Below are 17,462 nucleotides of genomic sequence, written 5' to 3' on the forward strand. Positions count from 1 at the left end.
TTTTTTTTTTTTTTTTGCGGTACGCGGGCCTCTCACTGCTGTGGCCTCTCCCGTTGCGGAGCACAGGCTCCGGACGCGCAGGCTCAGCGGCCATGGCTCACGGGCCTAGCCGCTCCACGGCATGTGGGATCTTCCCGGACCGGGGCACGAACCCGTGTCCCCTGCATCGGCAGACGGACTCTCAACCACTGCACCACCAGGGAAGCCCAGAATATACATTCTTATCAAGTGCACAGGGAATACTTACCAGGATAGACCATATCCTGGGCCACACACAAGTCTCAATAAATTCAAAAGGACTTAAAACAAAGTATGTTCTCTGACCATGAAAAATCAAATTAGAATCTATATCTGAAAATAAATTATTGAAAAAAATTCAATCACAAAGTAATGGAGAAAGATACGGAAGGAAGCACACCAAGTTGTATTAATACTAATTACCTCACAAAGATGAAAATAAAGAAATGTTGGGGACAAAACCTTAAACCTTTTAAATACATTTCGCACTGTTTCACTAGCTACAATAAGCATGTATTCCTTTTTTTTAAAAAAATATTTATTTATTTATTTGTTTTTGGCTGTGTTGGGTCTTTGTTGCTGCGCGCAGGCTTTCTCTAGTTGCGGTAAGCGGGGGCTACTCTTCGTTGAGGTGCACAGGCTTCTTGTTGCGGTGGCTTCTCTTGTTGCAGAGCGTGGGCTCTAGGCATGTGGGCTTCAGTAGTTGTGGCGTGCGGACTCTAGAGCACAGGCTCAGTAGTTGTGGCACACGGGCTTAGTTGCTCCACGGCATGTGGGATCTTCCCAGACCAGGGCTCGAACCCATGTCCTCTGCATTGGCAGGTGGATTTTTAACCAGTGCGCCACCAGGGAAGTCCCCAGCATGTATTCCTTATGAAATTTTTTTAAAAAGCATTTTTAAAGCCCTATAAGATCTCTCTGAATATTTAAAATCAATTCCCTTTTTCCTTTTATAATGACTTGAGTCAAATTCTGTATCTAATAATCTACAAACCCAGAATAAAACAATCAAATACTATAATTTACTTAATACTTCTCTATTACTGGGCATTTAGGTAGTTTTACATTTTCTGCTTTATGTAACTAAAACTACAGTAAATAGATAGTCTTCCTTAAATGCCAGCCCTCAGCTTTCCCCAAAATCCATCTTTCATACTCCTGCATCTAGAAAACAAACACTAATCTATGCCTCCTGTGATCTAATTCCTCGAGAGCAGAGGTCTGCTTTGAAATGGGCTTTACCATATGGGTACTTTTCCTATTGCAGTGATTAAAGGTGATAAAATATCTGATCCTCACCTTTGTCTCAAAATCCTAGAGGGCTCACTTTAACATATATCCAGTATATTTATGGAACATCTGATTTGTTAAACAGTTGTTTAAGCGGTAATTATCAATTACCAAACATAGAATCTAAGGACACTTGTAGGTTAGTGACATTTTTCATGAGATTTTTTTTTTCTGATTATACAAGTAAAATACGCTCACAGTGAAGCTTTGTACTACACCAAAATATATAAATAAAAGTATGTAATTTATATTTTTCCTTTTAATGTGGTGAAAATCTTAATATGTATATATAATTTTGTAGCCTGCTTTTTCCCCTTAATTATATTATATATATTTTCTAACGTCATTAAGTGTTTACAAATAGAGTAGCATCTTTCTATGTATTACCTCAGATGGAAAATAATTACAGCTTGAAATTAGCAGGAAATACTTATATCTTACCAAAAGTCCTAGGACTTTCTGTTGAATGGATGACTCAGTTGGGAATGACTGTAAAAAGAACGAGAAACCTATAACTAAAGAAGCAAATATAATAAATAAATGCTCAAATCAATCAATAAATCAATGTCAAAAACTGTAGGCTAAATTCCCATTCTAACCTCTAGAACCCTCATGAAGAGTTCCAACCCTTGATTTTCAATAAAGTGTCTGCAAGTGGTTGGAGATTCATCTGTGAGGTTCCAAAGTGCACTCAAAGTAAACTTCAAAGTAGTGTCCACTGAATTTTGATTGGTTTTCTGCTTCACTATTTGAAGAAGTTGCTGAAAGGAGGAAAATAGAATTAATTTCTAATTACTGAATTGTTATTACAATTACTGGTAATAACACTGACTAATAAGTCCATGAGGATTAGTTTCAGGGTTTCAAACATTTCCTATAAAGGTTCTTACAAGGACAACAAACAGCCTCTTGGATCAGACTTTTCCTTCAACAAGAAAAAAATAGAGGATTTTCATAAATACTTTTAAAATATTCTGATCACACCTAAAATCTAATCGCCTGTAAATAAAATGAAAAGCAAGATGATTAAAGCTTAGGACCAACTATCTTATCCAACGGGTCACAACATATACTCATTTCAGATCCTGGGATAAAAAAGGTGGAGGGGGTGAAGAGGAAATGAATCTAATATTTACTACACATCAGCAAATCATATCCTATATTGTAATATTGTCATCCCCATTTTTCAGGAGAGGAAATTGAGTCCGAGAAATATTGAGTAATTTGATCAGAGTCAACTTAGTAAGAGAAAGTAAGAACTGGAAGACCTAATTCTCTCTAACTCCAAGTTTTCCTTAAGAAAAAAAGAAAGGAAAAACTACATACAATAGTAAGAGAATTAAAGTCTAAATTGGATTTAAATAAGATAATAGCTTTGAAATTCCATTTGTAAATTATTTCTATCATAGCTTTAACCTAAGAAATTTAAGCTTGAAAAAGAAATATTTTAAGACCTACACAGGCATACATAATTCCATTTTTAGTTTACACTTTTGAGGGTAAAAGGGAGCTCTGCAACAACAGATACAAGTAACACTAATGAACACTAATACTTAAAGTTATGTACAATTCAGGAAAAAATTTTTAAGAAACACAAACATCTAGTTGCAATTATGTAACTTAATAGCATAGTGGCTAAGAGTGTGGCACTAGAATTGGGCTACCTGAGTGTAAATATAATCTCTGCATCTGACTAACTGTGTAATAACCTTGTTTGCCAATTTAACTCTTTGTTTCCTCATCTGTAAATTGTGGGTGATAATTAAGGGCTTAAAAAAAAAAAGTTAGCTAGCATCATCATTACTACTACTATTAATTCCTGCTAATTCCTACTTTAAACCAAACAATTTTCTCCCAAAGCATATGAGTGCACTACTTCCTTAATATCTTTGAGTACACCTCCCGCCAAAATTACTGAAACACATGTACAGCAATAAAAAGGCATTTTTAAAACTAAAATGTCATCCCTAAAAGAGTAAAAATAAATCAAATCAGCATCCTTTTCTATTCATCTAACATACGTATCGTATTTTGTGCTAGGCAATTAGCATATTCCTTCAATTAATCTTTTTTCCTTTTTATTTAATCTTCATAACAACTGTATAAAGCATTTTATCATCCCTAAGAAAATTTAGGTGACTTGTCTTAAATCACACAGCTAGTAAGTGATAGAACTGGGAATAAGCCCACATATATTGACTACTCCTTCCTTTATACCATCACAGCTTTTTCCTCTTTTTACACTGCTTTTTTCACTCATATCACTCTTATTATTATATATTTATTAGACTGTATTACTGTATTACGACCAGGTCTACATAGCTATTTTCTCTACTATACTGTGAATTTCTTATGGGCAGGAAATATAGATATAATTCAGTGTAGATCCCTAACACCTAGTAAGGTGGTAGGTACCTGATGAGTATCCTATACATATTTACCAAATGAGTGACTTATTTTCTCATTACATACATAACTTGTAAGTTATAGAAAAGGGGAGTCTCTCATTTGACTTTTCCATCTACTATTATTATTCAAACATCTCACGCCAGGATTGTAACAAGCAGCTCCTAAGTGGACTTTTTCCTCAGTCCCCCCCTAAGGCATGGTTTAAATTTATTCTCTTTAAAGCTTTTAACTTTTCACTGTTCACTATATTAATTCCTCAAATGAAGCAAGTAAAATCATATATCAGCTATTTACATTATCTTCTTCCCTAAAGCATCTAGCACAACCTTACGCCAAAAATAGACTCCACATTTTCTTCATAAATAACAAAATCACAGAATATTAGAACTAGATAGGATCTTAAGGTTTATTCAGGCCCCAATGGTCCAGGTAATTTATCTAAATTCACAAAGTGAGTTTACAAGTTAGATCCCAGGTCATCTGACTCCTAGTTCAGGGCTCTTTCCATCTCTGTTAAGGAGTAAATCTGCCTCAATGAAGAGAAATTAATTCACTCACTTACAAGTAACAAAAATAATCTTTTAAAATATAAAATGTCAGAAGATACACAACACTGCCTGAAAATAATGCAAATGAAAACTGTTTAGGAGTCTGTACAGACTTACCCTGACAATGAAGAGTTCAGCACCAAGCTGTGCAGTTTGTTCTGTAGAAAGCTGCAAGCAAGCAGAAGACAAAGTAAATGTCCAAGAATTCACCAGTGTGAGTTTAATATCATTCACTGTAACAGACTCCAAAGGTCAGACTAAAATCTCTGATCAACCTGGAATTCCACAATACTGAATACAGCTTGAGTAAGTTACCTGGCTTACTAAAACCTCACTGGCACACAGATTTGGGGAAAAATAGTAACTGTCATGGGAAATAGTTTCCTACAGAAGATTATTCAACAAGAGTTCAGGCACCTTGGCAGCCAGGATGGAAATGATTGCAACTGCCATCCTTTGCATGTTTTGATCCTCATGGTTGCAGAGCCACTGCATGACAAGCTTGGCTGCTTCAAACCTGAAAACACACAAAGAGTTTCATGAATTAATCCTGGAGGTCCCAGGCATTTCCCAAAGCTCCAGCTGGGAACTGATGCTACAATTTAGGTAGGTGAGAAGGAAGGGGAAAATTCCTCCTAATTGATAAGAGATAACAAGTGCACTTAGTGTTGTGGAGATGGTGTCATTATTAATTCTGACAACACTTTGTAAAGGAACAAGAGTTTGGAAAATATGGTCAAAAATATCTGGCATTCATCTTCTAGAATTACAACATATTTCTATTCTGTAGTGATTTCTATACTATAGAAATAATTTAAAGTATTTTCTGGGTTCCTCCCAGTACCTAGCACAATGGGAACATTCATTCATTCACTCCGAAACATTTATTGAGCTCCTGTTTTGTGCCAGATACTGTTCTTGGTGCTGGAGAGAGGGTAGTGAACAAAACAGAAAATATCTCTACTCTCATTAGAGCTTACAGATAGTGGGAAGACAGATAATAAATAAATAAGTAAAATATATGGTTTGTTTAGGTACTGACATATGCTTTAGAGAAAAAAAGAAAGCAGGAAAAGAGAGGATATGACATGTGGAAACTTTATTAGTCCCCAAACATGCCCATAATTATGAGGTAATATAGCTTGGTAGTTAAGAGCAGATTCCAAAGTCCTCTGAATTTTGGGGTCGCAATTATAGCTCTATCTAATGTTAATGACAATAATAAAATAAACTATTTTATCATGTGAGGCAATGCAGTCAGGTCATTAAGAACATGATACACTTTGGAATCAGCCTGCATTCAAATATCACCTTCACCATTTACTAACTTTGGGACCCTGGGCAACTTCCTTAATCTCTCTGAACTTCAATTTTCTTGTCTGTAAAATTATATGATCTTATTCCGTAAGACTGCTGTATATGATATCACACATAAAGCTTAAGACTTAGTACAGAACTTGGCACATACCAAACTTTTGATAAAGGTTAATTTTTTACTAGTATTGTCTTCCTCTGTGCCTTTATCTGTGCAGTTCCCAAAACACAAAACAATCACTCAACCAGCTTTCATTTTCAAGGCAATATGGGATGGATATAAAAAGTAGAAGCTCTGGAGTCAGTCTGGATTTAAATCTAAATTCTGCTACTTACTATCTTATCACCTTGAGCAAGTTACTAAACTTCTCTGTGCCTCTGTTTCCTCATCTGTAAAATGAAGATTACAAGAGTAACAATTTCACAGGACTGTTGTAAGGACTGAATAAGCATATGTAAAACACTTAGCACAGTTCCTGATAAGTGCTTCATACATTAGTTGTTATCTTTATTATCTTAAATACCATCACTAACATGAAATCTTTAATGATCACCAAGCAGATGGAATCTTTCCCTCTTTGCTTGGGGGCCCAGTACACTCTGTCATCCTCTTCTATGAATGATTGGCTTCTATTATACTCATAATTCATTCATTCATCCATCCTTCCATTAAACATCCACTTAAGTACTAAGTACTAGGGGCAAGATTAACCAATCACCGTCTCTCACCACAAAGAAGGTCAATTCTAGCAGAGTGCACGGGCTACATCAAGGGCAAATGATAACCTACCTTAAGTGATCTTAATAGCTGTGGGCCCAGCTGCCTGTTTCCTAAAGTTTTATTGGAACATAGTTATCCCCATTTGTTTATAAAGTATCTATGGCTGCTTTGGAGGTACAACAGCAGAGTTAAGTAGGTCCAACAGAGACCCAATGGCTCACTAACCTAGAACATTTATTATCTGGCCCTTTAAGAAAAAGTTTGCCAACCCTGGGGTAGTTTATAATTTTCTTTAGGAGATTATGTCTTTTCTACCTATGACTTCATGTGATCAATACAGATGCTCAATATATTTATAAAATAAAATTAGCAATCTACATGAGATATATGTAGTTATATTTTTATCCAAACTATTTATTTCAAATAGTAAATGGAATACTTCATTGCCTCAGCCATGCCAGATAACAGGGTACTGTTACCCAAATAAAAATAATTCACAGTAAAATTACTACTTGAGAAAGACACTTCTCACTAAATCATAAAGTATAAATTTCTTCTTCAAAATACCATCATTAAAAAATTATATTTTAAAGTAGTAAAATGAAAAAAAAAAATAACCTGTTTAGCTCCCAAATCACATCTTAGAAAACAAGGAAACCCTTTATACTTACTGGAATACAGCTATATGGTCTCCCTTAACCTCTGCTTAAAAAGTTTCTTCTATAATTAAATATCAAATAACAATAATAATGAGGTGTGATACAGAGAAAAGAACACTGGACCTAGAAGGCTTGAGTCTTTCTAGCTTAGCAGTTACTAGTCACAAAACCACTGGCAAGACACTGAATGTCTATATGCCTCAATTTCTTCAGCCCACAATATTGTACAGATATTCTAAAAACTATAATCAATATAAATTCTTATGCAAAGGGCTATGAAAACAGGGGCCAATCTGTTATCATGAACATCAAAGCACTAAATTAGAGAAAGTAGATTTAGCATTCTACAAGGCAACGCACAATCCCACCCACTTGACTAATTGTACACCACGAATATCCTGAATGGTAAGAAATGACCCAAGACATATTCTAGAATTCCATTTTGCCCCATTTTAAGTTCTAGTGCTATCACTTGCCTGTTAAATGGAACATCTTGAAGAATTCGGTCACTGCAAAGTGAAAGGAGGCAATTCTTCTGTAACTAAAGAACCAAACGGAGAAAAAAAATCCTGAATAAAATATTATTTTATTTTTTAAACAGCGGTAGACTCTATAAAAAAAAGAAAGATTGATAAAACACCACTTATTTCTTAAAACCTTTATTCTGCCCACCTACTGTTCAAAGACTGACTTCCACTGGGCCCATATAAGTTTACTTGCACATTTTTTTTTTTTTTTTTGCTGTACGCGGGCCTCTCACTGTTGTGGCCTCTCCCGTTGCGGAGCACAGGCTCTGGACGCGCAGGCTCAGCGGCCATGGCTCACGGGCCCAGCCACTCCGCGGCATGTGGGATCTTCCCAGACTGGGGCACGAACCCATGTCCCCTGCATCGGCAGGCGGACTCTCAACCACTGCGCCACCAGGGAAGGCCGCACATTTTTAAAAATCTTTTCTATTACGTGAGAACTAGGGTAATAAATAGGATAACTCCAGCTAATCTCCCTCCCTTCTGGTGGCCTTTGGGTGGGTCCTATTTTGTCTTCTGTTCACCTGGCTTCCAGAGTCCATGAACACCAAAGCCTAAAGTTCATCTAGTTTGGCAATTGCTCTCAATGAGGGAAGCTGGCTTTAATGACCCACTCACCTATCTGGGTTGCCATTTTTACTTGGTTTTGCACCTTTGAGTATTTTTTACTAACTTGCCAAACTGTTCAAATTTTGAACAGTCCTGTCCTGAGGACAGGACAAGTTTTGTAGCCTACCTATACTGCTAGAAATAGAAAATCCATGTCTTACTCATTTCTCTATCCCAGTGCTTAAGTACTGAGTACTTGAATACTGAACCAGTACCTGGCTCAGAACAAAAGCTCTACGCCTATGCCTGTTTGCTGAAATTATCACTAACTCAAGGTCTAGGTGCAAGATGTTTTGTATGGCTTGCTTTATTTCCCTTAACATTTGGACTGAAATACTTTTAGGCAAGGAAAGCATTCTCTAGTTTTCTACTTCTCTATTGTCCTGCACTCAGTCACATCATAAATTTATTACTTCACAGCCTCCAAAGGCATTTGAATTTCCAGCCTTGGTCTACTAAAATGAACTGTATGGAGGTGGGAAACGGGTAAGAGACACTAAAAGGACTATTTGAATGGGAGTTCCCACATGCTTACCTGCTGGTGATTGGGGAAATGTTCCATGGCTTTGAGCAGCAAATGGGTCACATCAGCGAGGAGTCGCACAGGCATTCCTGCAGCAAGATCCTGCTTCGTTAAGTTAAACACACAAGCGCTTGCAGCAAGTTGCACTGGCAAATTCATAGGGTGGTTTCTCATCCCAGTAACCACAAGCTGGAAAAAAAAAATTAATTCTTTTGATCCAACTTATAAATATAAGCTCTCTTCATATAGCAAAATTACTTTGTTGATCTATAATAATTTCTAAGATGTCTTAAGTATCTTTTTTATCCTCACGTGCAGAGCCTAGGACATAGCAGTTACTCACCAATATTTAGTTCCTGTTCACCTGGTCAAGGTAGGTATCAAGTTGTTCATGTCTAGAGATTTTTCTGTAAGGCTAAAGAATCTTTTCTATTCAGGGAAAACATCTTTGTATTTCCAAGACCTAGTTCAGGGCCTATTATATGCTAAGCACTAAACAAATTCTTACTGACTTGAAGAGAGTAAACCAGTAGCAACCTTCACTTTCAAATTCCAACATTCAGTTCCTTAAGAACACTGCTAAAGTTAGAGTACCATAAAATCCATTCACTTCCCTCTGGCCAACATAACTACTTCTCTCCTTTTCCTCTCTCCTCATCCCCAACAAATGCTCCCCATTCCTCACTACTGGCTGAAGACCTTGCTTCCAGTTACCTTGAGAAAACTGAATCAATCATAAAGAACTTCAGATTCTCACTTCCACATGTACCTCCTTACCAGCATATACATGTGCATATGCTGTCTTCCTGCCTATTACCATAAGTGACCTTTTGGGGCTCCTCTCTATAGGTAATCCCTCCACTTACATGTTAGATTCTTCCCTTCTTGTCTACTCAAGGACACTGCTTCAGCTGTTCTCTCCTTTCACTCCTGTATCAATTTTTTATTCTGTACTGGATCATTAATATCAGCATACAAACAAGCTATTTTTTTCTCCCATCCAAAAAAAGAAAAAAAAAACAAAACACACACTTCTTCAGCCAGCTACCACCTTTTTTCTTTGCTCTCCTTTGCAAGAATCACATTTCTCTCTGCATCATTCTCTAAATGAATGAATGACTAAATATTTCAGATCAGGACTAGAGGTCTGGTCCTTTGTTACTCAGGTTCACAGTAACCAAAACCAAAAAATGATAATGCATATACGAAGTGCCAACATCCTCTGGTATGTACATAGGAGGTGACAGATGTTGGGGGTAACACCTTAGGACTTAAATGTTACTGGTTCCTTTCCAAACACCCCATTCTCAAAATCTAAGAAACTGGGAGGTTAAGGCATTTCTGGCTCTGACACTAACTTTCTGTTACTTAACCTCACAGACCCTCAGGTACATAATCTGTAAAACAGGAGATAAAACTTATCTCTTGGGATTGTCGTGCCCACTAAATGAGGTATCAAATATAATATAGTCCTATACTCATTGGTTTCTAAACTGAATGTGCGTAAGGATTATCTTGGGGGATTATTAAAATTTAGATTCTTGTACCTCACGAATTCCTGAGGTACTCTAATTTTCCTTATAATTCCTGTACCCAGCCCTATTGAATCTAAATGTCTTGGCATGAGGTTCACTAATATGCTTTTTATTTTTATTTTATTTTTTTAAAGATTTATTTAATTAATTTGTTTATTTATTTATGTATTTTTTGGCTGCGTTGGGTCTTCGTTGCTGCGCGCTGGCTTTCTCTGTTGCAGCGAGTGGGGGCTTCTCTTGTTGTGGAGCACAGGCTCTAGGCGTGCAGGCTTCAGTAGTTGTGGCTCGCAGGCTCTAGAGCGCAGGCTCAGTAGTTGTGGCACAGGGGCTTAGTTGCTCTGTGGCATGTGGGATCTCCCCGGACCAGGGCTCGAACCCTTGTCCCCTGCATTGACAGGTGGATTCTTAACCACTACACCACCAGGGAAGCCCCTTTTAAAGATTTTTTTTGATGTGGACCATTTTCAAAGTCTTTACTGAATTTGTTACAATATTGCTTCTGTTTTATGTTTTGGTTTTTTGGCCACGAGGCATGTGGGATCTTAGCTCCCCAACCAGGGATTGAACCCGCACCCACTGCATTGGAAGGCAAAGTCTCAGCCACTGGACCGCCAGGGAAGCCTCTCACAAATATGCTTCTTAAAATAAGCAGTATCCCAGACTTCTGATGGATAGAGAACCACATTCTGACAAACAATGTCCTAAGTAATCAACAAAATTAAGAATCCTCCTTTCTTGCCTTTCAAAAGCTGTCTTGGTTAAAATATCTTAATTGAGGAATAACGCAGATTAGTTACAAAAGCACAGGAGGTTCATAAATTGCATGGAAAAGTACCTTATAAAATTCCAATATTGTATTTCTTAAAAAAGCCTATATGGAAGCAATACAAGAGTAATATACAAAGCAGTGTCCTGATTCCAGTCATATATTCCATTTTCTACTACAGCTGGTGAAAACATATCACAGTGATTACTGGTTTTAGATAGTTAAATATGAACTTGAAGGCATTTATATTGCTTAAATGAGACTACTATAAAACTTTACTACTTTACTACTATACTACTTTACTTTACTATACTTTACTACTTTACTACTATAAAACTTTACTACTATAAAACTTCAGTAACACTATGCAACTATCTCCTCTCATTCTCATTTATGGCTAATAACTGAAATTATACATTATCAACCCCATTACAAAAAAACAGACTAAATGCAAATTTTCACTAATTTTCTTCACAAAACCATCATCTATCTAGGAAGACAATTTCAAATTTCTCATATGCAGTTTCTTATTCTTACCTTTAAAATTTCTGGTTTTGTTTTTTCCATCACATGAGTCAGGCTAAAAAGGTGAAATAGAGCTTCCCGGACAAAGAATGCCCGTTCACTGTACCGCTTCAATGCTTCTGCAATCTGAGTTTCATTGGCTTCTCCAGACACCTTTGAACATAGACAGAAGATGAGTTTTTAGGATTCTTTTCAACCCTCTAACTGTCTCTATCCAAACGTCATTTGTGTGGATGGCATTCAGGGTAGCTTTGCAAAGCCTGAAACAAATGGGAATGATCACTTTCCAATCCATCCAGAAAAGTCATCCTATGGAGGTGTACATATGCTAAAGAGATGTATATTAGATAGGCTAAGACCCTACTATAAGTCTATGGGTAAAATTTTCTATACTGTACCTAAAATAAATCTCAAGATATGTAACACTATTTATAAGGTCTTACTACCCATGATTAGGCTCCTACTGCCTCTTAAGGTAACCCTCTCCCCCTAACTCACAATGTTATAACTACAATGGCCTTTCTTTTATTTTTTTTAAATTTTTATAGCAGTGTGTATATGTCAATCCCAAACTCCCAATCTATCCCTCCCCCGCACCCTACAGTGGCCTTTCTTTCTGATCTTTCAATAAGCCAAGCTCTTTCCCAGGAAAAGGCTACTAAATATAATATCCTCTCTGGGTGAAATCTTCCTCTCTTTCTCTACCTAATTTCTAGTCATCCTTCCCATTTCAAGTTAAATGACACTTCTCTAGAAAGGCCTTCTCTGACCCACCAATCTAAATCAGGTCTCCCTTGAAACACCTCCTTCATAGCCATTATCATAACCCCCCTAGTAGACTGACCTATTCACCACTGTACCTCAACAGGGAGCATTGTGTGTGGCTCATAATAAGCACTCAATAAATACTTATCAAATAAATGTATCAATTAATTTTCCCAGATTTATCAAGCTCCCACTCAGCATCAAGAGGTGCTGTTCAAAAGTAAGTTTATCTAGGAATTTCCCATTTATACAGGTTAATATCCTTAAACTGTGGTTCACATACCATTGGGTAATGAAATGTATATTAACAGGAAGTGGCTTTTTAGAAAAGTAATCCAACTAATGAGTAAAAAAAGAAGGCCTCCCTGGTGGCGCAGCGGTTAAGAATCCACCTGCCAATGCAGGGGACATGGGTTCGAGCCCTGATCTGGGAAGATCCCAAATGAGGCGGAACAACTAAGCCTGTGCACCACACTACTGAGCCTGAGCTCTAGACCCCGTGACCCACAACTACTGAGGCTGCGTGCCACAACTACTGAAGCCTGCGTGCCTACAGCCCGTGCTCCACAACAAGAGAAGCCACCGCAATGAGAAGCCTGTGCACTGCAACGAAGAGTAGCCCCCGCTCGCCACAACTAAAGAACCCCATGCACAGCAATGAACACCCGATGCAGCCAAAAATAAATAAACAAAACTCTTAAAAAAAAAGAAACTTCTAGAATATCACCATGATCCCCAATGAATAACTAGGTGTTGAGTGTCAACAACTGCTAAAAATCACAGAAAGAAAAACAACCAGACATTATGTACTTCCTTAATGAAAGAGCGTAACACCTGAGGGTCCTGCCAAAGGGATCAAACATGAGTTTGATTAAGCCACTAAATCCAACTACCAGTCTGCAGAAAATACAAAGTCAGTGAAACATGCACTACAAGCATACAATCAAGAAAACCCAGGTTGAGGGAGACTCTACAAATCAAAGGGTTGGATTCGTTAATACACAAATTATAAGGAAAAGAAAGGGATGGAGAGGGAACTTATAAAAGATACTCAAAAGACATATAATTTTGAAAAATGAGTAAGATTAAGTGCCTAGAGGTAAACAGTTGGATGATAAACTATTTAAAAGAGCAAGGACATGATTACCATTAAAGTCTGGACAGAGATTACCTTTGTGGGGAAGGAGGGAGTTGTGATCAGCTTGTAGCTGACAAGTTCTATTTATTAACCTGAGTGATGGTTTCAAGTGTGTTCACCTTATTTTCACTCATTAAGGTATACATTTGTTATTTATGGTCTTTGCATCTGTCTTATTTTACAGAAAGGTAAAAAAACACAAAAAAACACAAAAACAAAACCCAAAACCCTGCTGTTCAGAGAGAGAGAATCTTCTCATTAAGGTGGAAGATTGTCTTTTTTTGGCAGTACCATTATAAAAGGTGACACAAAAATAAACACTTTTAAAATATATTACACAGTAACTAGGTTTTATATGAACATAGAGTATTCAGGTAGGAATATGCAGCTTTGAGGAAATGAAGGGCTGCATCATGGCTGACATTTCAAACACTGATAGGATATGCTACAAAGGTCTAATAAGAATTAGACTACAGTACAGATGTGTACCAAGTGACACAAAGGCACGTTTTGAGCATTTGTAAGATTGTAGGAATAACAGTGGAAGTTTCTTTACAAAATGCTTTTTAAACTATTTATGTATAATATACATACATAAACATTGGTCTTGACTATGTATTCACATATATAAGCAGTTGTTGAATAAGAAAAACTTTCCAAGTGTTCAGTTCTTTTGGAATCACCCTGAACTTTTTCTTAGATTTTCTTAGATTTGGAAAGACACTGAATTATTACATGAGATAAAAAAGATTGTATGAGGGAAAACACATTAACAATAATCTTCATCAGACTTCATCAGTCCACATTTGGTTGATTCCAACAGCTTTATATTAACTTACATGAAATGTAACCTCAAGTTACCTTTAAATATAAAATTAAAGAACTTTTTTTTTTTTTTTCCTGCGGTACGCGGGCCTCTCACTGTTGTGGCCTCTCCCGTTGCGGAGCACAGGCTCCGGATGCACAGGCTCCGGACGCGCAGGCTCAGCGGCCGTGGCTCACGGGCCTAGCCACTCCACGGCATGTAGGATCTTCCCGAACCAGGGCACGAACCTGTGTCCCCTGCATCGGCAGGTGGACTCTCAACCACTGCGCCACCAGGGAAGCCCAAAATTAAAGAACTTTTGTTACTGGAATGTAAATACTCTAAACCAAATTTCATTGCCTGTATGTTTATTCAGTGATCAACACTTCTCTAGCCAGTGATAAACCCTCAAATCAAGCAATCTGGCTCCTCAAACTAAACGCATCTTCAATTCAATCAATTTCGTACGCTAGGTCAAAAAAAAAAAAAACGAACAAAACAAAATAAACAAGTGTCTGTATGCACTAGTTTCTGCAAACAATTTAAAACAGAGAAAAATATCCCTAACCACTAAATTAAGCCTTATTAATATTTAATATATGGATTAAAACTAAAATGTATATTCTAAGGAAAAACTTTCTTGTAGCACTCAGTATATAACTCTATTATAGCATTTCTTACAATGGATTAAAGCTATTTTTAAATTGGTCTGCCTCCTCTCCACAAGACTAGAATTCCTCAAGGGCAGAGGCCTTAGCTCAGACATCTTTAAAAAGTTCTTAGAGTTTTTAAAAATGGATTGACTCCTTTGCGTAAAAAAACTTATATGTACCTTCACTGGATGTTGATTACTGCAGTTTAATATAAGAGCCTTAGTTCTCAAGGGAGAAGTCTAGGCTAGAGATATAAATTTAGGAGTCATCAGCATATAGGTTTAGGGCCTGGGAGATCAGGAAGAACCAATAAAGGAAATTGAGGGTGAGTCCAAAAAGTAGGGAAAAAACAAGACAAGTCTGATATCCTAGGAACTAAGTAAAAAAAGTATTTCAAGAAGGAGGACAAGATCAACTGTGTCAAATGCCACTTTAGATCAAATAAGATGACAACTGAGAATACTGGGTTTAGCACACAACCAGTGATTCTCAGGAACTGGGAACCACAGTTTGGTAAATAACCCCAGAGTCTAGGAATGAGGCAGCCAAAAAACATAAGAGTCATAATTGTGGAGAAGTGGAAGGTTCAAGAAACTGATGCTTACAGACGAATAAATTGGGTAGGGAAACAGAGATGACAGAGTTGGTAATTCTGTGGTAAGAAAACCATCTGTGTTGGGACTAGAAACAGAGAGTAAAGGAAAGAACTAAGATTCTCAAATATAGGCAATGAGATGTAGTAGAAAGGACACATACCAGGCTCATCAGCTGGCTGTGACCCTTAAGAAAGCCATTCCCTCCCACTGAGGACCATACTTCCCACACAGAGTCAAGAGATCAAAATAAATAATATATATGAAAGTGGAAAAAAACAAAACTTTTGTTCTTATAACCACCCACTAACAGTATAATATAATGCCTCATAAGGAATACTGGGGAGTCACACTGTCTCTATTTCCTGCATCTTTCAGTGTGGTCTAAAAAACATGTAAAGCCAAAAATGTCAACCTAAACTAGTTTTTAAAGCATCACAATACTAAGAGAATCATTTCAGACAAGATTTTCATCAACTTTGCTAACCTGGAAAATTCTAAACAAGGAGACAGAACAATCTCAGCTCTCTTCCCTTAACATGACCTATTATTTTTCAGCTCTCAAATTAGTAGTCAAACAAATAATTTAAAAGAAACATCAAATTTTTGGCCAAGAGGTACATGAAAAGATGCTCAACATTACTAATTATTAGAGAAATGCAAATCTAAACTACAATGAGGTATCACCTCACACCAGTCAGAATGAACATCATCAAAAAATCTACAAACAATAAATGCCAGAGAGGGTGTGGAGCAAAGGGAACCCTCTTGCACTGTTGGTGGGAATGTAAATTGATACAACCACTACAGAGAACAGTATGGAGGTTCCTTAAAAAACTAAAAATAGAATTACCATATGACCCAGCAATTCCACTACTGGGCATATACCCTGAGAAAACCATTAATTCAGAAAGACACATGCACTGCAATGTTCACTGCAGCACTATTTACAATAGCCAGGTCATGGAAGCAACCTAAATGCCTATCAACAGACCAATGGATAAAGAAGATGTGGTACATACATACAATGGAATATTACTCAGTCATAAAAAGGAACGAAATTGGGTCATTTGTAGAGATGTGGATGGACCTAGAGACTGTCATACAGAGTGAAGTAAGTCAGAAAGAGAAAAACAAATATTGTATATTAACGCATATACGTGGAATCTAGAAAAATGGTACAGATGAACCTGTCTGCAAGGCACAAATAGAGACACAGATGTAGAGAACAAACGTATGGACACCAAGGTGGGAAAGGAGGGGTGGGATGAATTGGGAGATTGGGATTGTCATATATACACTAATATGTATAAAATAGATAACTAATGGAAAAAAAAAATAAACATCAACTTTTGTGTATAGTTGAATAAAGGACAAAGTTCCAATGATCTCTATTTTTAAAAAAATATTTTAAAACAATGATTCTCCACTTTAGCTGCATATTACAATCACCCAAGGAGCTTTAAAAAATACTGATGTCTGGGTCCCACCTCCCTGTGGTTCTGATTTAATTGCTCAAGTTCCTCAGATGATTTTTTTTAATTAAAAATTTTTTCCAGCTTTATCAAGATATATAATATTATACATGCATATATCACAAATACATCATGTAAGTTTAATGTATAAAATATGATGAGTTGATACATGTAAATATTGCAAAATGATTACCATGATGTGGTTAGTTAACACAACGTTCATCTCAAATAATTACACTCCAGGTAATTTTAATTACAGTCAAGGCTGAGAATCACTGCTTCAATGTTTACAGAGGTAGAAACTAGATGATAGCAAATAAAGTAGGTGTTTCCTAAAGCCAAGATTTCAAAGTAGTAACAGTTCCATTTGTGAAATCAAACTTGTTTCACAGAGGCATTGTGGAACACAAATGTCCTACTAGCCTCAACTAAAAAACTTAGGCTAGGGCTTCCCTGGTGGCTCAGTGGTTGAGAGTCCACCTGCCGATGCAAGGGACGCGGGTTCGTGCCCCGGTCCCAGGGGATCCACATGCCATGGAGCGGCTGGGCCCGTGAGCCATGGTCGCTGAGCCTGCGTGTCCGGAGCCTG

General features: G+C 37.2%; 1 protein-coding gene across 4 annotated transcripts in view; it reads right to left on the reverse strand.

Annotated features, from left to right (window-relative positions):
- ZYG11B (zyg-11 family member B, cell cycle regulator) overlaps nucleotides 1–17,462 on the reverse strand; it is a 75,802-nt gene that overhangs the window by 23,816 nt on the left and 34,524 nt on the right. For all 4 annotated transcript variants that reach the window (XM_027108520.1, XM_027108521.1, XM_027108523.1 and 1 more), the window contains 7 exons: nucleotides 11,457–11,597; nucleotides 8,631–8,807; nucleotides 7,436–7,500; nucleotides 4,683–4,782; nucleotides 4,383–4,433; nucleotides 1,908–2,069; nucleotides 1,750–1,797 (listed from right to left, as the gene is read on the reverse strand). In XM_027108520.1, the coding sequence (XP_026964321.1) occupies nucleotides 1,750–1,797; nucleotides 1,908–2,069; nucleotides 4,383–4,433; nucleotides 4,683–4,782; nucleotides 7,436–7,500; nucleotides 8,631–8,807; nucleotides 11,457–11,597 (744 nt within the window). The remainder of the gene's footprint in view (nucleotides 1–1,749; nucleotides 1,798–1,907; nucleotides 2,070–4,382; nucleotides 4,434–4,682; nucleotides 4,783–7,435; nucleotides 7,501–8,630; nucleotides 8,808–11,456; nucleotides 11,598–17,462) is intronic.

This window comes from Aethalodelphis obliquidens, unplaced genomic scaffold (genome assembly GCF_003676395.1).
Source record: "Aethalodelphis obliquidens isolate GAN/ISIS:26980383/991018 unplaced genomic scaffold, ASM367639v1 scaffold9, whole genome shotgun sequence".
In the NCBI taxonomy this organism is placed as follows: domain Eukaryota; kingdom Metazoa; phylum Chordata; class Mammalia; order Artiodactyla; family Delphinidae; genus Aethalodelphis; species Aethalodelphis obliquidens.